Source organism: Lithobates pipiens, unplaced genomic scaffold, assembly GCF_037356315.1.
Source record: "Lithobates pipiens isolate NorthernLeopardFrog02 unplaced genomic scaffold, aLitPip1_a1.2 Scaffold_16, whole genome shotgun sequence".
NCBI classification, from domain to species: Eukaryota; Metazoa; Chordata; class Amphibia; order Anura; family Ranidae; genus Lithobates; species Lithobates pipiens.
This window is the reverse complement of record NW_027507748.1, coordinates 392,908,739-392,931,032: the sequence shown is the minus strand read 5'-3', so window position 1 is coordinate 392,931,032 and position 22,294 is coordinate 392,908,739. Positions and strand designations below refer to the sequence as shown.

Here is a 22,294-nt window from a genome sequence, read left to right as displayed (position 1 = left end):
TTGAGCTGACCACGGCAATCATGGCTGCTGATCCATGCTACCATGGTCAGTTTACGTGCCTCCATCATAATGCTCTATGCTTTGAGTCTCCCCCTCTCCCCTGCCTGTCAGTTCCAAAGCCTGTGTGTGAGAGCTGATCTTCTCCCCACCCCTTCCATCCTGCTGCTATTGCCTGTGGCTTGAAAGTAACATTTAAAACAAACTTGCATCCCCTCTGTTTTATCAATATACAAAGTACAGTGTGTACTTTTTTAAAAAATTTGAATCCTAAATACCTTCTTGCACAGCACCGATGTGTGCAGCCACATGACCTCCCTCTGCTGAATAGCTGACGTCAGAGGGGTATCTCAGCCCCTACCTCTGCATTCTTTAGATCGGGGAAGGAAAGCAGAGGTGATGTGAGAAAAGGTACTTAGGATTAAAATTTTAGAAAAACAGACTCACAGTACTTTGTATCTTGTTAAAAGAGAGGTGATGGCAGCTACTGAGGGCTATGACTTTACAACCACTTTAACTATTCAGAAAAAAAGAATACTGAGTGACAGAGGATAAGGTAGGATCTGCCTACATACTGTCCACTGTGAAAATAGAGTATTAGAGGTATACACAAATACATTCTACTGTATCACAATCTTCTTGCTATAATGAAAATAATTTTTCAAGGAGAAGTATATAAAGCCAAAGCAATTTTTCGTTCTGCACTCCTGTGACCTGCTTTCAGCCTTTTTAGTCCACTGTTGGCTGAGACCACTCAGCAGGAAAGTGCTTTACATCTGGGCTCCACCCAAATGCCTGGACTGGCAGCTGGCTAGGCCTCTCACAGAGCCACTGGGAGATTGAGCCACCCACTCCCGCCCCCACCACAACCCAGTGCTCCAGTGACAGTCACAGGCTCTCTGCTCACTGAAGGCTGAAAACCGAGCGATCAAGGGTGTTTGCTCGGATCTCAGTCTTAGAGCCTGTGGGGGACAGATGCAGCTTAGGATTGATGCTGCATTCATCTAGGTGAGTATATATATATTTTTTTTTTACAACCCAATACTTCTCTTTTAATGGTCTTCCAGCCTTATTAATTTCAGGATATCAGGAGTTATACAGTATATACTAAGTATGAAATGTTATGTTAATTGCACATAACATACTTGCTAATATTGGTTCAAACAATGCAATCTTCTAATAAAATACATCTTTAATTTACTTATTAATCAGTTACTCTATGCAACTGTAATAACGAAAGCTACACCTCAAACACTTGACAAATTAGCTATTAAAAATATAGTGCAATACTGATGTAGAAATTGTGACTTACAAAACTTCCTTTTTTTTTTTAGATCTGACAAATCTGTGTTTGCATTAGCTTATAAGTTTGTAACACATTTCCATGATTGTTTCTACACATATCAAGTAGTCTGCAGGGCCTCGCAGGGCTAGTATGACACAGTTAGTTGCAGTACCATCAGTCTCTATCCCTTACAAGGGACCGTACTTGCCAAATAAAAAGACTGCTATGTGGCATGACTTGGTCATACAGGTGACTGTTATCTGTCTTTGCCGGAGCTAGAGCTGGTATAAAGTCTTAAGGCTTTTCTGCAAATGAGCCAAAACCAGTATATCTGTGGAGCCATAATGGAGGCATTTATAATGTTGCAGTGCAGGGGAATGTTGAAAGGTACTTTATACAACGGAATCCCATACTGCTTTCCGTAGGCATTGTACATAAAAGGAAAGAGCAGGATGCGGCAGATGAAAAACGTTAAGAGCACAAATGCACCATTTACTTTATGCAAGAAGGAGTTCTGCAAATTCAACTGTTAAAAGAAAAAAGGAAATAAATTAGTGTCTTTCAATAAATTACATTATGTACCAGTTCTAAAGTCAAAAAGAAACCACATAGCAAAGTGAATATGTCAATAGATTAAAAATAAAAAAAGCACTCACTATAAAGAAAAAGGATTAATACCCCCTGTGCGCACCGCTGATCTTAGCTTTATTGAATAGCTACATTGTCTTAAAGTGTTACTATACTAAGAACAGACAAAAAACAGTTTGTATATATATATATATAAAAGCATGTTTGTGATACTCTGTGGAACCTAAGGGGTTAATCCCCTGCATTGTGTAATAAGGCTGTTTGATCCTGTCTTCTCTGAACCTCCCCTTGTGCATGTGATCAACACAAGGCCAATCAGCACTGTCTTGAAAGAAAGTCAGGGGTCATGCAGCCTCATAGGACAGTCAGAGAAGAATGAAAACTCCTACAAGCTTTAACCAGTGCTTGGCCGGACACTGATAGAAGTCACAAGACTGCTATATACTGCTGATGAGAAAAGGTTTTTATTAGTTTATATTTACTAAAATGATTGTATTTCCATGTTCTGTGTACTGTGGGAGACCAGATATAATGAATGCAGGATCTGGGTTTAGTAATACTTTAAGAAGCTGTGTTCTGTAGTGATGTAAAATCCAGTTGGTAATAACGATGTGCTTCAAGGGGACTAGGCACCCGGAAGTGTGATGGATACAAAAGATTCTTCAGCAAGCTAAGTTCTTCAAGATAGCTAACACTGAGGTTTCCAGCAGCAAGACAGTTATTCATTTTTCCTATATAAGCAGTTTTTTTTTCATTTTAAATCTAGTGACAGAGTCCCTTAAAATAAATCATAAAATACTGTAAAATAGCATATAATGATGAAGAAGGTATGTCCTTCTGACCCATGGTTGCAGGAAAGAAATTCACTCCAGCTATGGCTGGCCTAAGACTCTCTGCTCTAAAACATGGCATATGTGAACAATGAACATGCTGACAATAGAACAGCAATGACCTCATCAGTGTACCCCTACTGCTTCATCGTTCAGTTGGAGATTGAGGACAGGGTGGTGACCAAGCTGCACTGATTAACTACAGTTGAGGAAAGTAAACACACTAATTTGGATGTGCTGTATACTGTACATCTCAGGACTGGCCAAACAAAATTACAAATACTTTGCCAGCTAAAAGAGCTGCCAAGTATACACTTCAATTGTGCACTTAGCTATTTGACCGAGGATCAGCTCTAAGCCAATAAAACAATAACACTCCCCCTTGGGTCAACATGACTAGATCTTGTTTTTATTAAAGTTTTCCAAAATACATTTAGAAAAAAATCCCAGCAGGATATATCCCAAGACCATTTCAATTACGCGACCAACAATGTGTTTTTTACAGATGCAGATGTATATATACTATTAAGCTGTATATTCTTACATAAGGATTTATTTAGAAATGTAATATTGAAGATAGAACAAGGGTTCACCACATAAAAGGGGTTGTCTATGGCAGGAACTGTGTCACTTGGTGGCAGATTTTTTTTAACAGGAGATGCATTTCACACTTCCTAGCAAGGTCTACCCCTCGCATGCCTCTCTTTCTCTTTAATCAATAGTTCCATGCAACGTATCCTATTTCAGGGGCAAGGTGAGTACTGATAACATTAGGGAAGTCATGCCCCATGTCCCTTACGTCAATGCAAGTGTACCCAGAGGTCGCTTTCTTTTTATTAAGGGCATGATGCATGGCCGTTGCTATCACACCCAATATGCTTACTGTTTCTTGCGAAAACCTTGAAGATTTTGTAGAGATTTAGGGAGGGCTTTCTGATTTCGGGAGGGGATTTTAATCTTACCCTGGACCCCAGTATGGATACCTTGCCAGGTAAAACTTCATTATCATTTAGAGCTAAGCAAGTGTTTGATCTCTTCATTTGGTGGATAGTTGGCGGGTACTACATTCTAAGAATAAAGATTATAGTTATTATTCAAAGATCTATGATGTCTATTCCCATCTCTACTTAATTTGGGTGAATCAATTCTATTTGAACTATGTACAGTATCCCACAAAAGTGAGTACACCCCTCACATTTTATTAAATATTTTATTATATCTTTTCATGTGACAACACTGAAGAAATGGCATTTGCTACAATGTAAAGTAGTAAGTGTATAAGCTCGTATAACAGTGTAAATTTGCTGTCCCCTCAAAATAACTCAACACACAGCCATTAATGTCTAACCTGCTGGCAACAAAAGTGAGTACACTCCTAAGTGAAATGTCCAAATTGGGTCCAAAGTATCAATATTTTGTGTGGCCACCATTATTTTCCAGCACTGCCTTAACTCTCTTGGGCATGGAGTTCACCAGAGCATCACAGTTTGTCACTGGAGTCCTCTTCCACTCCTCCATGACGACATCACAGAGCTGGTGGATGTTAGAGACCTTGGACTCTTTCACCTTCCATTTGAGGATGCCCCATAGATGCTCAATAGGGTTTAGGCCTGGATACATGCTTGGCCAGTCCATCGACTTTATCCTCAGGTTCCTTAACAAGGCAGTGGTCATCTTTCAGGTGTGTTTGGGGTCGTTATCATGTTGGAACACTGCCCTGCGGCCCAGACTCCTGAGGGAGGGGATCATGCTATGCTTCAGTATGTCACCGTACATGTTGGCATTCATGGTTCCCTCAATGAATTGTAGCTCCCCAGTGCCAGCAGCACTCTTGCAGTCCCAGACCTTGACACTCCCACCACCATGCTTGACTGTAGGTAAGAGATACTTGTCTTTGTACTCCTCACCTGGTTATCGCCACACACACTTGACAACATCTGAACCAAATAAGTTTATCTTGGTCTCACCAGACCACAAGACATGGTTCCAGTAATCCATGTCCTTAGTCTGCTTGTCTTCGGTAAACTTGTGCATTATCTTTAGAAGAGGCTTCCTTCTGGGACAACAGCCATGCAGACCAATTTGATGCAGTGTTGCGGCATATTGTCTGACCACTAACCCCCCACCCCGTCAACCTCTGCAGCAATACTGGCAGCACTCATACCTATATTTCCCAAAGACAACCCCTGGATATGATGCTGAGCACGTGCACTCAACTTCTTTGGTCAACCATGGTGGGGCCTGTTCTGAGTGGAACCTGTCCTGTTAAACCGCTGTATGGTTTTGGCAACCGTGTTGCAGCTCAGTTTCAGGGTCCTGGCAATCTTCTTATAGCCTAGGCCAGTGATGGCGAACCTTGGCACTCCTGATGTTTTGAAACTACATTTCCCATGATGCTCCACTACACTGTAGAGTGCATGAGCATCATGGGAAATGTAGTTCCAAAACATCTGGGGTGCCAAGGTTCGCCATCACTGGCCTAGGCCATCTTTAAGTTCAGCAACAATTCTTTTTTTTTCAGATCCTCAGAGAGTTCTTTGCCCTGAGGTGCCATGCTGACCTTCCAGTGACCAGTTTTAGAGAGTGAGAGCAATAACACAAACTTTAACACCCCTGCTCCACATTCACACCTGAGACCTTGTAACACCAACGAGTCACATGATGACAGGCATGGAGAATGGCTAATTGGGCCCATTTTGGAAATTTTCACTTAGGGGTTTACTCACTTTTGTTGCCAGTAGTTTAGACATTAATGGCTGTGTGTTGAGTTATCTTGAGGGACAGCAAATGTACACTGTTATACAAGCTGTACAAATAAAAATGAGAAATAATCAAACAAGGTTGATACCTCTCCCTCAGCGCTCATGGAATTTTTTACAATAATGATTCAGAACAATGTAAGCAGCCACTATAACAACAAATCAATAATCTCAAAAATATGTTACAGATAATCCCATAATATTAGTGGCGCTAAACAAGTACATTTTTTGTAATTAGACGTATGTAATTAGAAGTATTAGAGTGTAATTAGAGTGTAATTAGAAGTATGCATATGCTGTGTGTGAGAAATAGCTTGTTTTTATGACAATTTTGTGGGGGAAAAAATAAAAATTCTTAATTTTCCCAAGAATTGTGGGAAAAAATTCCAACTTCAAAAAACTCACCATGCCTCTTACTAAATACCTTGGACTGTCTACTTTTCAAAAAGGGTCATTTGGGGGGTATTTGTACTGTCCTGACATTTCAGAGCCTCAAGAAGTGAGATAGGCCGTCAGTAGGTGTGATCAATTTTCAATGATTTGCACCGTAGCTTCTAGACTCTAAGTTTTACACAGACCAAATAATACACACTAATTTGGGTTATTTTTACCAAAGATATGTAGCAGTATAAATTTTGGCCCAAATTTCTGAACAAAAATTACTTGTTTGCAAAATTTTATCATAGAAACTAAAAAAAAGTGTTTTTTTTTTCACAATTTTCACTCTTTTCGAAATCATGTCACAAAAATAAAAAACCCAGTGGTGATATAACCCCTTCCCGCCGAGCGTACGCAGATGTGCGTACTCGGCTTCCGGGGGTTATACCGGGATGATGCCCGCACCTTTTACAGCGGACGATTGGCTATCCAGCCATAACAACCGAAGCGGCTGAAAGCCACTCGGCTGTTATGCCGGAGGAGCGGGAGGGGACGCCCCCCCTCCCGCCGCCTCCCGCTGTTCCCGATTGAGCGGGAGCACCGATTCACGATCTGATGCCTCCGGCTGCTGGGGAGGAACTGGAATGACACCGTAATCTGCGTCATTCCAGTCTCCTAATAGTAAACATGGAAAGTGGTTAAATAAGGGAATAATGTTTTGTTACCAATTATCATTAGTTACAATTAGTAACAATTATTGACTTGGAATTGGTATGTTTCCAAATAAAGTAACATAAGGATCCGAGAATGTCAACAATAACATGAAAATTCCATTCCACATCTATATACGGTGCTAAAAAAAAAGTTAGAATGTTTACATCAGCTAAACTCTAGACATTTAAATAGTATAATAACTATAATTATGTAATAAAAAAGAAGAATCATACCTGTATTAAAACTTTTCCAAGCGATACAAATGGAGTACTCATTTCTACCACAAAGAGGCAGCCTACAAAGAAATCTCCAATGTCTCTCCTTAAAAACTGTAAAATATAATAAGTAATTAGACTTACAATGAGTTAGGTTGACTGTTAAAGATTATTGACTGATAATCACACACAAATCCAACATTTCAGCTATTGTGTGCGGTCAGATGACTGAATCAACTTAAAAAAGTGGCTTTGAAAGATTTCAATGATAAAAGCTAAACTGGCCAGTAAAAAGGAGGAATGAATGTCTTCACATACCTTCTTTTATCTTTATGTGTGCTGTAAGTTCCCAAACCTGAAACACTGAATATGCTAATCTAGAATGCCCGTTAAGAAATTGAAAACCTGGTGTGCTCCCAAAGGTAACTGATAGCATTGCAACCTGACTGTACAATCTCTGCACACTCAATTTTAGATCTACCAAAAATCTGTAATAGAAGGACTATCCTACCAATTTGTATCCAATCAGACAGGCAGGAAGCTGTCCAATCGGCTTTACCCCCAGCAACCTCAGCCACTGTGATGTTTAGGACACATCAATGAGGGATTCAGGAAGGGGCAGGTATGGCAAAAATCTCAGCTTGAAGCTGGAGGCCGACAATGGCAAACTCAAGGTTTCCAATGAGCTCATAAAATCAAAGGAAGGTACATGCACACAAATCTCAATGATCTCTTTACCTGTATTCTTTTACAGGCTGAATGCCACTTAAAGTTGAACTCTGGGCAAACACAGTATTGGGTAGAGGTTGACCGATATGGGTTTTTCTCTGGCCGATGCCGATATTTAGAAATCATGGCGGCCGATAGCCGATATATGATGCTGATTTTTTTGGGCCGATATGTTAGGCCGATTTTTTTTTTTATCTCCCTTCATCTCATAAAACCTTAGGCCGCGTACACACGCGGGGACTGTTCGCTGAAACTGTCCGCTGAAACCAAGTTTCAGCGGACAGTCCGCTCGTGTGTGGGCTTTCAGCGGACAGTTTCAGCGAACAGTCCGCTGAACAAGGTTTTTCGGAAATTCCGAAAAACTGTCCGCTGAAACCTTGTTTCAGCGGACAGTCCCCGCGTGTGTAGGCTTGTTCGTCAAACAAAGTTGCGCGCATGCTCAGAAAGGATTTTCACGCCGAAAGTTATAATGCAGTGTATAGGACGTCGTATTTTTCGTCCCGTCGTACGTGCCGTTCACGTCATCGCGCACGGTTTCAGCAAACTGTTCGTCCGTCGTGTGTGGCCATGTCCGTCCATGCTAATTTTGAGCGGACTGTTTGCCGAAACTGTTTGACGGACAAAGTTGGGCGAACAGTCCCCGCGTGTGTACGCGGCCTTACAGACACCTTTCCCACTGGGGCGTTTTTTTTTTTGGCGCTTTTGGACTAAAAATAGCACCTGTAAAGTGCCTGCAAAATGGCTCCCCTGCAGTCTGTGTGAAAGACAGAGTGCTTTCACACTGAGGCGATGCGCTGGCAGGTTGTTAAAAAAAAGTCCTGCAAGCAGCACGTTTGGAGTGGTGTATACCCCGCTCCTCCACCACTCCTGCCCATTGATATTAATGGGCACCACTGCCAAAGCGCATGCAATGCGATTTGGCAGCGGTGCTTCATGGGCGCATTTAACCTCTTCTTCGGCCGCTAGCTGAATTATATGCGCCCCACTAGCAGCCGAATAGCAGCGATAAAATGATGGTAAAGCGCTGCTAAAACTAGCAGCATTTTACCATCAATGCCTGCCAGCTCCAGTGAAAGCAGCCTATAAAATAAAAACAGGTAGTCAAAACTTTTGGACGAAAAAAAAAAATAGGCTAACTTTACTGTTTTAGGTTTTTTTAAATCATTTAGTGTATTTTTTTTCCCCAAAAAAATTGCATTTGAAAGACCTCTGCGCAAATGCCATGTGACATAAAATATTGCAACAACCGCTATTTTATTCCCTAGGATCTCTGCTAAAAAATATATATAATTTTTTGGGGGTCTAAGTGATTTTTTGGCAGAAAATACAGGACTTTTACTTGTAAGCAACAAGTGTCAGAAAAGATTTAGTCTTTAAATGGTTAAACTGAGAACTCTACACACTGAGATGAGTTCATTCATTGAAGTGTAAACATTGTATCTTTTTGCTCTTTTCTTGGCATACTGCCCAGAGAGGAAACAAGTGCTTCTATGAAGACTCAGGCAACTTGCATTGACTTCTATTACAGAAGTCATTTCCAAGTCGCGCTGTAGTTCTAAATCGGCCTTTTTATCAGCTCAATCGGCCCATGCCGATTAATTAAAAAACAGCAAATATCGGCTGATATATCGGCCGACCTCTAGTATTGGGTATTACATAAATACCAATAACATACCTGTTCCTTTTGCGGCTGCTGTTTCATTCCTAAAAAGTTTCCGGACCTCCTGACACTAATGTAAGTGCTAAACTTCCATCGGTGAAATGGACAGGCGGGGCTGGACCACAGCAATCACAGCGTATTACTCGCTCTGTAGCAAATCCATTCAACGTAGGGTTGCACCAATACTGATATTAGTATCGGTGCCGATACCGAGCATTTGCACGAGTACTTGCTCCGATGCTTGACCCGATACTTGTACAGTCAGGGACCATCAGTGCGGCGGTGGGGGGAGTTACAATCACTGATCTCCCCGTGTGGTTTTCAATAAAGCATCTGATCTGCCACTTCTCCTCCTCTTCCTCCTGCGGCTTTCAGCTGCTTTATTAAAAGCCACACAGGGAGATCGGTGATTGTAACTCCCCCCACCACTGCACCGTTCATTCCTGACTGTCCCCTGTGTCCGCCTCTGTGTCCTCATCCGGTCCCCCTCTGTGTGCTCCTCCAGCCCCCCTCTGTGATATATATGTAATATGTCTAAATGTCATTTACAAGCTCCTTCCTTTGCTGAATGGACAGAGTCAGTGATCATCTCACCAATACCACTCTCCCCCCCCCCCCCCACAGGGTTGATTAAAAAAATTATGAAACGTAATAAATAAATATTTAACCACTTTCAGACCGGACCATTTTGCTGGCTCAAGACCAGACCACTTTATGTGATTCGGCACAGCATCGCTTTAACTGACAATTGCGCGGTCATGCGACGTGGCTTCCAAACAAGATTGACGTCCTTTTTTTTTCCCATAAATAGAGCTTTCTTTTGGTGGTGTTTAATCACCCCTGCGTTTTTTATTTTTTGCGCTATAAACAAAAATAGAGCAACAATTTTGAAAAAAACACATTATTTTTTACTTTTTGCTATAATAAATATCCCCCAAAAATATATAAAAAAATTTTTTTCCCTCAGTTTAGGCCAATATGTATTCTTCTACATATTTTTGGTAAAAAAAAAATCGCAATAAGCAATTATTGATTGGTTTGCGCAAAATTTATAGCGTTCACAAAATAGGGGATAGTTTTATGGCATTTTTATTAATAGTTTTTTTTACTAGTAATGGTGGCAATCAGCGATTTTTATTGTGACTGCGACATTATGGCAGACACATCTGACATTTTTGACATATTTTTGGGACCATTGTCATTTATACAGCAATCAGTGCTATACAAATGCACTGATCCCTGTGTAAATGACACTGGCAGTGAAGGGGTTAACCAGGGGGTGGCAGTGTATGGGGTTGAGTGTGTCCTAGGGGCGTGTTACTAACTGGGGGGGGGGGCTGGGCTGTGTGTTAATGAACACTGATCTCTGCTCCAATCACATCGAGCAAAGATCAGTGTCACTTGTTGCTAGGCAGAACGGGGAGATGCTGTTTACATCGGCATTTCCCCGTTCAGCCTCCTCGTGAGACGATAGCGGGTATCCCTGTGACAATCGAGTCCGCGGGCCCCGTGACCGGATTAACGGGGGTCCCGACCGGCACACGCGTGCACCGCTGGCAGCGCAAATGCGATGGCAGGGCGACAAATACAAATGGACGTACCTGTACGCCAATTTGCCTGCCCGTGCCATTCTGCCGTCGTACATCATCGTGCACCGGTCGGGAAGTGGTTAAAAGTAAAATTGTAAAAATGATAAAAAATAAAAAAACAAAAACATTGACACTGTCCCCTCCCACCATAAAAAAGAAAGCATTGTGAAAAAATATATATAAATTATAAATATATAAAATAAGCAAAAAATTCAAAAAACGGAATTGTACATTTTTTTAAAAATAAAAATCAAAAACTACTAACACAGCCTACGACTCATCAGTGAGCATCAGTGCTGCATATTAGTGCCACTGTCGCATGATAAAAAGTATCGGTAATCGGTATTGCCAAGTACTTGAAAAACTTATTGTTTTTTAATGAATATAAGGATTCTGTGATAGAACAAGAGAAGCTAATGACATTCAGGCACCCCAATTCCAATCAGAGAACACCCTATATTCATTGAAAAGAATAAAAAATGTTTTATGAATGGAGGAGCTGCAGAGGAAGCAACTCTCTGTGATCACTGTGCTCCAGGCCCTCTGTCCAGTTTCAGTGGTGGAAGTTTATTGCCCTCATCACTGTCACATGGTACAAGAATCAGATGGAAACTGTTTTCAGGAATGAAGCAGCGGCTGTGAGTGGGACACACATCATTGGACGTTTGGCATTGGTACCCAGCTTTTGCTCAGAGTTCAGCTTTAAGCAGGCTCAAAACCACTGCCATATACTGTATGTATTTAAACAGTGTATTTAGCTGTTTGCCTGGTGTTCAGCTTTAAAGTAGAATTCCTGGTTTCAATTAACTTTAAATTGTTTGTTTGGGCCATGCTGGTCCAAACCAACTATACCCATTACTAAACAATGCCGCTGCTATGTACGCTATAATATACTGTAGTAGTAATAGTTCCATACAGTAAGTGGTGCTAAGTTCTGGTAGCAGTACGGGTGACTTCCAGTCTGATGCTGGAATAAAAGGAAGTTAGGCTGAGTGCTTCTCTGCCAATCAAGAGAAGCTTTGTGTTTTTATTAATTAATACAAGGCTTCCTCTAGTTGGCCAAGGAAGAGAGGCAAGTGGCTGACATCATGAATTCCACCTCAGCCAATCAGAAAAAGCCTTGTATTTATTGATAAAAATACTAGGCTTCTCCTGAATGGCGGGGCCTGGACTAAAACCTAGGACCTCTGCTGTGTCTGGCAATGACTCTGCTTGCTGAGTTACCTGGAATGCTGGACAGTTCCCTGGACAATTCCTTGAATGATCCTGCCTTGAATCTTGTTTGTCTTGAACTCATTGCCCCTCCCATGAACCACCTCCTGATTTAAGCTATGTCTCTGCACTGTTTGTCAGATTATTGTGCTCTCTCTCTAGCCAATATCTCGCTCTTGTCTCTCCTGCTGCCATCTGTATCTTTGCTGCCATTCATTATCGACCTGTGGCTTGCTCCTTGACAACACTTCTGCTCAATCCCTACCTGCAACCATTCGTTACCAACCTTTCTCTTGTTTACTGACTATGCTTCTGCTTGATCCCTACCTGCTTATATGCTACTGGTCCCGGCCTTTCTCACCTCATGGTGAGGTGATCCTGAGGCCCGCGAGCTGGTACTAACACACAGCAAAACCCATTTCCACCATCAGGAGCTCTGGTGAACACTGGTTAGTACTTAGGCTTCGCACTGCAGGTAAACCCGTGTCATCCGCCATGATGACCTTCCTGTATACCTGTCCCACTTGTCAGTGGGTGCTGCTCCACTGCTATAGCTACTGGCCTCTTAGCCAGCCTCCAGAGCATGACACCGACTTTAATTCCAGTAGCAGATGGAAAGTCACTCATACTGCTGCCAGTACCACTTATTGTATGGAACTAATACTACTACAGTATATTACAGCACACACACTGGTTGCATTGTTTAGTAATGGAAATAGTTTGTTTGGGCTAGCTTTAGCTTGCCGAAAAGTGTATGAGCTAATATCTTTCTGTCCCTTCTGTCTGTATTGACAATTGTCAATTCTATTTTTCTCTGAGGACTACAGATCCACACATCTCTGTTATAGACCCCCTGGTGCACAACATGCAGGCTGTGCGTTAATAGCACTTTATTATTGTGTCAACTGAAACCAATGCTGTGGTTTATCATTGCACTCGCTGACATCAATGCTGTGGGTTATTATTGCACTCACTGACAGCAATGCCTTGGATATTATTGCAAAAAAATGTAGCACTGAGTGCGTGTCGAAAGCTTGAAAGTGCTTTGCTATCGTGCAGACCTTTGCAAGTGTCAGGAGCCGCACTTGAGGTCCTCTATTAAGTTGATTACCACTGTTTAAACAATAGGAGGGGGGGTTCCCAAGTCCTATATATAGTTTTTGTCCTGATCCAGAAGCGCAAGTGAGTATTTTCATCCTAGGGCAGGACATGTGTTAACAAAGGAAAACATAAGGAAAAAAATAAGCTTGAAAAAAAAGAGAACTAATGCAGCCACCACATCTACGGACTGGCAAGCTATAATAGATTACATTTCTGTTTTGGGTTTAGATAAACTTTTACGTATAAGCTTAAAAAATTTAACTGACCTAAAACCATTACAGTTTCCCTTTATTACTTTTCTTTTATTGCAAGCCACCTCCTTATTACCTGCCAGTGCTAATCTTTTATGAGAGGTGTGGTGCTCTGCTGTAATGTTGAATCATTATCTTCATTGTCCTTGAAAAAATGTAAAACAAAACTGAAAGTATGCAAACATGGCAGAATACTCAAAATCTCAGAAGCCCTAATTGTGTCCTATTCCCCCAGCTTGCATAAATGTGATCTGTAAGATGGGATTTGGTTTGCAGCTATGTGGCATACAAGAAAGACAGAGTTACTTAGGCCAACCCATTAAACACTGTGAAAAAAATGTGAGTTTTCATTGGCAAACTGGCCGCTATAGCAATTTATTTACTTTAACAAGTCACTGATTTGAAACATGAAGCTAAATTGTAAGATCATGTGATGACAATATAACCTCAGTAACTTGTCAGAAAAAGTAAAGGCCTTAAAGAGGAAGTAAACCCTGATGAGTTTACTTCCTCTTTCATTCCCTGCAAAGGCAAAGCATAGTAGTCCATTATGTGTCACTTACCTGACACAGGAGCCAGCGAAGTCACCGCTGTCAACTGTAGTCCGGCGGATCCATCTTCTCAGTGGGGTCTCGCAGCTCCGCCGCTGTCATTCGGCGAAGCTGCGATGACGTCACTCCCGCGCATGTGCACGGGAGGCAAAATGCGCTGCAGCTCCATCGTTGGAAATGCCGCACTCAGTGCGCCTGCGCGCCGCTGTCTACGGCGCATGCGCTGTAGACAGCGGTGCCTGTCTCCAGGCAGATATCTCCTAAACCGTATAGGTTTAGGAGATATTTCTTGGACCTACAGGTAAGCCTTAAAAGTGTGTTGTAAGGGTTTACAACCACTTTAAAGGATAAGTTCCCCTTTCTGAACATGCTACACCCATATTTAGGGTGTAACATGTTCAGCATCTGCCCCCTCTCCCCCAGATCCCTCTCCGCCTTGTGACAGCAGGCCAGGGATCGTTTCTCCGCATCCATTGTCACTATTCAAAAAAAGCACGGGTGTGCGGAGTTCCACACACACAGCTGTGTCATTGATTCACAGATCCCAGTGAATCAGTGAACTACAACCATCAGCCAGCAATGAACTACCAGGGTGCTGATAAGCGCTCTAGATAGTTCATTAAGTTTCCTGCCATTCAGTAACTGCATTAGAGGTATTGGCAGACAACTGCATAGACAGTCTGCAGGAGCCTTGTATTACACCTGTGTTTTGCTGATCATGGGCACAATGTTTTTCAGACTCCTAACCCAAAAAATACTAAATGCACATTTTGTTACTTGCAAAAAATGTGCATTTATTATTATTATTTTTTTTGTAAAGGTGAACTTATCCTTTAAAATGACCACACACAGATTGATCAATCAGATTAAGTTAATGTATGAATATATAAGCAGTTCTCTGATCTTACCTACATAATTTATTTAAAACTGAAGTTTAGGAATGGCAATTTTTTTTGGTCTAATTTGGACCAAATTAAGTATGTACATTATGTGCCATACATGTGAGCTCCCTGTGGAAGCTGGAAAACATTGTAGTAGGCACTACTACTACTACAGGGATTGCCATAAGGTTCCAGGTTCCATAACAATTGGTTATCCAGCTGCTTATTGAGCATAGGAGTTCCCCCACTCAGCAGTGGCACCATTCAGAGAACACCTTGCATTTTCTCAATGATTGCAAAGTGTTCCGTAATTGGATGAAGTGGAGATCATGATGTAACCGCCTTGCCTTTCCGCCTCATCCAATCAGAACAGCTCCCCACCTGCACCGCCACTTCTACATTGAGAAATGTTCTCTGAATTGCACCGCTGCTACAAGAAACCTCCTGTGTTCACTGTGCAGCAGGGCAGCTGCTCGGCACGGGACCCCTAGTGGCAATCACTGTTGCAGCAGTGCCTACTACAGTTTTCCCAACTTCCACAGGGAACCCACAGTTATGGCATATACTGTATATATTTACATCGGCCCAAACTGGACCGATGTAACTATTTGAAAACTACAATACCTAAACTTCAGCTTTAGGCACATCTAATCAACATCTGTCTTTATATGGCCAGAAGTATAAGTATAGTATAATATAATATATGAATAAGAAAAGATCTTACCAGTCCTATAGGAATGAGAATGGTCAAGATAGCTGTGTGATGAACCAGCATGAGGAAATCTTTTCGTAGTAAGCTGTTTATTGCAGAAGAAAAGTGATCTTTTCCATTTGATGTGCTTTTGTCTTGACATCTGTACCAGTGCCGAAGATACATTGTGTAGGTATCATATACCATGTAAGGGATCATGAACCATAAATAAGATGTAGCCAGCCAATGCCTAATGAGAAATGTGTAATATTAGTATATCCATATTTTACCATCAACAGTCACAATAAAAGAAAGGTTTACACAAAATGCTTTAGTATAGGAAGCAGGCACTTAGGGAATTCAATGTGCACTCCTATGAACCTGTCATGGCACTCTAAAGCTGGAAATAGACGGGTTTTCTTTTTCATTCAGCCAGCAAGCTGAATGAAAAAAAAATGAACAGATTTCTCCATCCACACAAACAAGGTGGATGATGGAATCTATCCTGCTGAGACATTGAGTTGAAGACAAATAGACTGCCCACTAAGCAAAGGCAGTTGCACTCATTTTCCCCAGAGCTTAGTGTATGTGGTGACGCTCTCCTGATTTCCATCATCCAAGCATGTGCAAGCAAATATATGCCGATTTTTTTTTCCTTGTACCAGATTGGGAATGAAGCTTCACCACATTCAGTAAGCAATGGGGAAATTGTGCAATCTATTTGCCTTTAGTAAATCAACGCGATTGCATTCTGACAGCAGGACTCTCTGCTGTCAGAATACAATGATCGGAGGGCGCATGTGCAGGTGCGGGATGTGGACGGATCTCTAACCCACTCTGCACCCCTTAGGCACTTTCTTGCTTCTGACAGTGCTCCCGCGGCTCTAATCAAACTACCGCCCACACACTATATCCCCGGAGATTACTTTTATGTCCTCAAAGCCTGGTAATAAGTCCCAGAGTGGCCGCCCGACCTCCTCTTCATTTTATACCCACGGTAGTGGACATAAAATGGTGACAGCTTCTAGCTGTCCTGGCTCACCTCGCACCACGCAGCAGGCTTTACATCAAAAAGAAAAACACTCTCCTCTTGTTGTTGCTCCACCCTTGATCTCCTCCCACAAGATACCAGCTCCTGAACTTAAAAAGACAGGCAATCTTGTTTTATTGAATTCTGTTACTTCTTCTTCTCCACAAGCTTTCAAGCTACATGGAAAACACAAGAATTTATCTCCCTATGTGCCTATGGAAATGTCTGATGATGCCTCTCTTGTCAAAATATATGACCAACCATTAATTACTGACAATATAATTTCCTCAGCTTCTATAATACGATTCTGTACTTTATTCAGGTGAGTCTCTTTTTAAATGTTTCACTTGTCTATTACAAAATTAACTAAACTAAATGGCCTCAAAATTAACAAATTAATTCAAACAGGATTTTAATGTATTAGGGCAGGGTTGCCCAACCAGTGGCCCGGGGGCCACATGTGGCCCGCGAAGCCCTCTGATGTGGCCCGCTACCCCCTGCTCTGGGATGACGGGTTGCCAAGTCCAGATTGTGGGTTGCCGACCCACCATCCCAAAGCAAAAGTGTTATGAATGAAGCCGGCAGTAGAGGAAGCAAGTGGTTGTGGAGCAGAGCCCCATAAGCTGACCTGAATGGAAGACTGTTATTAAAGGTAAGTTGATTACTAAAATCAGTGTGTATATGGGCATATCTGGGCTGCTTCCAAATTGATCCGCAGGTGCAGCGCAGAACACCTGCAGGTTACCTACACTGAGCCATAGCCTTCTGCTATTACCTGCGGATTTGGTGCACTTCAGAAAGTGCACCACCCCTGCAAGATATTGTAGAGGTCTATGGCAAAGTACAGCTCAGCCACAGGTGCACTGCGCTGCACCCTCAGTGTGGGTAAACCACAGCATGTCAGTGTGAAAGCAGCCTTAGGCTGCTTTTGACACGATCAGTTCCAACACGATCACAACCTCCGTTCACCTCTAGTGAACCACAGATGTAAACGGACTTGTGGCCATTTACACCCACCTACCACCAATCCGATAAAAAAAAAAAAGAGACAGAAGGGGAGGGGTCCGTCCCCTTCCATCTGAGCAGATCTGAGGGCCCATAGAGTTGAGTGGGCAGTGTCTGTGTCAGCTCTGCATTTGTGGAGTGGACTTGGATCTCATCATTGTGGCCCGTGACTGGTTACCAAGTTGCTTATGTGGCCCTTGCTGTTCAAAAAGTTGGGCACTCCTGTATTAGGACGAGTAGATACCATTGAAGTTAAAATGAATGATGCGTCAAGCAAAGTTAACCAAAATTCCTCTCAGATTTCTCTTTTACAACGACAACTTGAAAAATGTTTTACTTGGAGAGATAAACCAGGTTCTCTCTTAGCAAATAAATATAATCCTAGATCTCATATTTCTGCTTTACCCAAGATTAAACTTGGTGACGGAACACTTTCTCAAAATCCTAAGCGCCTTCTTAAAGAATTTCATTCATATTATAACAAACTTTAGCAAAAGATTCCAATTGATTTGAAAGATCTAGCCATAAAGTTCTAGAACAAACACATCTTCCTAAACTTACTATACAACATGTTGAAATTCTGGATAAACCTTTTACCCAAGGAAATTTATCAAGTTTTTTAAGACATTAAAATTGAATAAATCCCCTGGACTTGATGGTTTGTCCAAAATATGCTGATCTATTAATATATCACTTGGTCTTGTATTTCAACCATCTAAGAAAAGGAAATCATATTCTCAATGATGAAAACAGCATTCATTAGCGTTATTCTCTAACCACATAAAGATCATACCAAAATATCAAACTATAGGCCCATATCCCTAATTAACTGTGACCTTAAAATTCTTACGAAAGCCTTAGCATTTCAAATTAATTCTTTCTTAGAACATTATATTCATAAAGATCAATCGGGTTTTATCAAACATCGACAAACCTCAGATCAAATCCGTCGAAGCCTTAAACCTCATTACTGCTGTCCATTCACATTGGCACTCCCCATTAATTTGCCAAGCTATGCCATTATCATTGGATGTTCACAAGGCCCTTGATTTGTTCTCAGTAGTAAAGACTATGCAATTTGGCCCTTCTTTCTTATGCATTCTACCTGCTCTATACCACACTCCCACTGCACACATTCTTCTTAAGGGTTATAAATCTGACTCCATAAATATACAACGTGGCACAAGACAAGGTTGTTCTCTTTCGCCCCTTCTATGTGGGATTGCAATAGAACCACTTGCTATAGCTATACGTGATCATCCAAATATTAAAGGCATTCATTGTGGACATGATGCTTTGATGTATATTACTTCCCCTCATTCAATATCTAACCTAATAAAAACTTCTAACCTAATTTTCGAGAATATCGGGACTAATGGTAAATAAAAACAAATCAATTTCCTTAAACCCCAATCTCTACAAATCTACAGTTAAGTCACTTAAACATAATTTTGAATTCAAATGGGCCACTCATTCTTTCTTAGTTAGGAATTCAATTAACCTCTTCCATACATACTTTCTATTCTACGAATTATCCTCCTATGTTTAGATGGCTTTAAGAATATTTGAATAAATGGTCAAGGTCAAATATTTCTTGGTTTGGAAGAATTTCATCAGTCAAAATGAATATCTTACCAAAAATGTTATATCTTTTTCAAAATCTCCCTATCAAAACTGCTAAGACCTCCTTTTATCCTTTTATTTCAAAGAAAAATCTTACATTTTATTTGGGGAAAAAACACCCTAGAATTAATAATCTAACAATTTACACTTCAAAAAAATGTGGTGGTCTAGTGGTCCCAAATTTAATAGCTTACTATCAAGCAGCTCAAATAGCCCAACTAGCAGTCACTACAATTCCTGATCCAACTCCACACTGGGTTGATATGGAGGCCATTGCATGCTCTAAAGGTTCGATTGGAGATTTAATGTGGATTCCTAGCAATTTGAGACCCTCTATTTTATGTCCTAATCTTTCATTCTCTTTATCAATTTGGGATAGATGTCGATTAAGGAAAAATCTTTGTTCACCTCATACACCTTTATCTCCTTTATTTAATAATCCTGAATTTATACTTGGATTGTCCTCTGATCTTTTTCAGTGGTGGGAAAATAAAGGTTTGTCACGTATTATGAATTTTTTATCTGGAAATAAATTATACTCACTAAACTATTATCAATCCATATTACAATTACCATCCTCAATACAAATTGATAAATTTATTCTTAGAAAATAAACAATGGAATTAGTCGCCCATCCATCCACGTTATCCCTATTTGAACAATCTTGTGTTACTAGAAATCCCACAAAAGGTTGTAAATCTATCATATATATTTTAATTGAGCCGACACATAAGCTCCCATATATGACACAATGGGAACAAGATCTTAATTTTTCTTGGGAAATCTCAGAATGGTATAAAACGATCAATAATATGTCTAAAATCTCAATAAATACGTCTATAGTGGAATCTAATTACAAAACTCCATTAAGATGGTACATGGTTCCTTCAAGAATAGTTAAAATAAATCAACAAGTCTCTTCTCAATTATTTAGAATTTGTGGTCAAGAAGGTTCTATTGTACACATCTGATGGCAATGTCCTAAAATACGTAAATTTTGGATAAAAATATTTGACTTTATACATGAAGTTACCAAAATAAATATTATTAAATCCCCTGACATTGCTTTTAAAAAAAAAAAATTAATATGAGTTTACCTAAACACACCAAACGCTGAATTTGTTATATAATTTTAGCTGTTAGAATATCTATTGCATTTTGTTGGAATCAACCTAGCATAACATTTGAATATGTTATACAAAAATTGAACTGGGTTATGATCAACAATAAATTGACTTGCATTTTGAATAAACACCTAACTACTTTTGAAAATACATGGCAACCTTGGTTACATTACTCATCTTTGCGTGCTAACAATTTATGAAATATAACCCTTAAATGTCCTTATCTTACCCACATTCTTCTTATGTATTTTATATATATATCTATCTATCTATCTATCTATCTATCTATCTATATATATATATATATATATATATATAGATATATAGATATGTATATATAGATATATATATATATATATATAGATATATATATATATATATATAGATATGTATATATAGATATATAGATATATATATAGATATATATATATATATATATATATATATATATATATATATATATATATATATATATATATATATAGATAGATAGATATAGTGATTCACTACAATAATACTTATTATAACATAAGAATTAATTATTAAATATTACATTTTGCTAAATATCTTATTGAATTATTTTTACCTTATTTGTCTGATATATCCCTACTTTCTTTTTATTAGGGATACCTTTATATGTCTATTGTATTTATATATATCATTCTTTATTTGATGTAACAATGTATTTATTACACTATGTAAAAAAACAATAAAATTCTTGAACCTGAATATAACGATCAATGGTTGCAGCTGCTGATTAACAAATGTTATCCATTTCCATGTGACAGAGATTGATTTAACAATCGACTCATGTTGAACAGGGATGACAGCACATGGATCGAAATTTGGCTGGTGAACTGTTCATATTTCGATCCATCTATTGCCAGCTTAAAGTGGGACTAAATCCTCCTATCATTTTTAGGAATCTGCCATCTTGGCCTCTGTTTAATCTTCAGCTGCCATGATGTTGCACATGTGATCAGTTATGACACCAGCCATTTTTATGGTTTGACAGTTTGGTTGAGAGCACAACCAATGTGACAGTTATATTCTCGGCAAAAGTATACGAATGAAACTTTAGTTTGTATCCTAGCGACAATGTGGAAATGACCCATCTGTCCTGGATTTCCTCCCGATCCTGAAAATTGCTGGAGCCTTCCCCCCACTTGATCGAGCGTTGGCACCCCTTCCTAGGAAGGCCTTGGGATTCTACTTTGCAGACTTCTGCCCTCAGGGTTTCTTTTGGCCCTGTGTTTGGTTCTGAGGCCTTCCTTTTGGGGTTGACGGAGGAGGCCGTCAAAACTGCCTGGAGGCTGTTATGCCTGGAGACGGGGAAACAGAATGTTTGAAAGAGAGACGTCTACTCTTTCTCTTAACAGGAAGGAGAGTACTTTTTCCACCTGAGATTTTCTGGATGTATTTATCCAAGTCATCCCCGAACAATCGTTACACATGAAAGGGAAAACCGGTCAGCAGTTTTTTTACAAAGTAGCTCTACTGACCAATGCTTAAGCCATAGAACCCTGTATCAACAGAAGGGCAAGGCGGGACGACTGATGAATGGAATCTTTAATAGCGTCTACTGCAAAACAAAGGGCCTTGGGTAGTTCTGCTAGGTCTGGGATTTCTTTCCTTTTGATAACTTGTTTCAGTTTGTCCTTAAAGTGGAAGTAAACTCCCCTATCGTTTTCAGCCAAGGAAGCTGCCATCTTTGCCTCTGTTTAATCTTTAACTGCTATGGTGCTGCACATGTGATTCGTTATGACACCAGCCATTGGATGGTTTGATAGTTTGGCTGAGAGCACAGCCAATGTGCAGTTAGCATTCCCGGCATGCCTTTTTTTTGAACTGTTTAAATCTATGGGTTTACTTCCACTTTAAGGGACTGACAAACGCCAATTGCTGCAACCACAGGCCGTGCAACTGCATCGGCCATGGAAAAAGAGGCTTAAGCAATGACTCCAGTCTCTTATCTGCTGGGTCTTTAAACACCTGAACATTGTCTACTGGACAAGTAATGCTGTGTACACACGACCGGACTTTTCGACAGCAAAGGTCAGACGGAAGGAATCCGTCGGACA

At 40.4% G+C, this 22,294-nt stretch overlaps 1 protein-coding gene across 1 annotated transcript in view; it reads right to left on the bottom strand.

Annotated features, from left to right (window-relative positions):
* Nucleotides 1-256: 256 nt before the first annotated feature.
* Nucleotides 257-22,294, bottom strand: part of TLCD3A (TLC domain containing 3A) — an 83,953-nt gene continuing 61,915 nt past the window's right edge. Inside the window, exons 3-5 of the mRNA XM_077482293.1 lie at nt 15,465-15,681; nt 6,785-6,880; nt 257-1,808 (exon numbers count right to left, since the gene is read on the bottom strand). Coding sequence (XP_077338419.1) covers nt 1,539-1,808; nt 6,785-6,880; nt 15,465-15,681 — 583 coding nt within the window. The 3' untranslated portion in view covers nt 257-1,538. The remainder of the gene's footprint in view (nt 1,809-6,784; nt 6,881-15,464; nt 15,682-22,294) is intronic.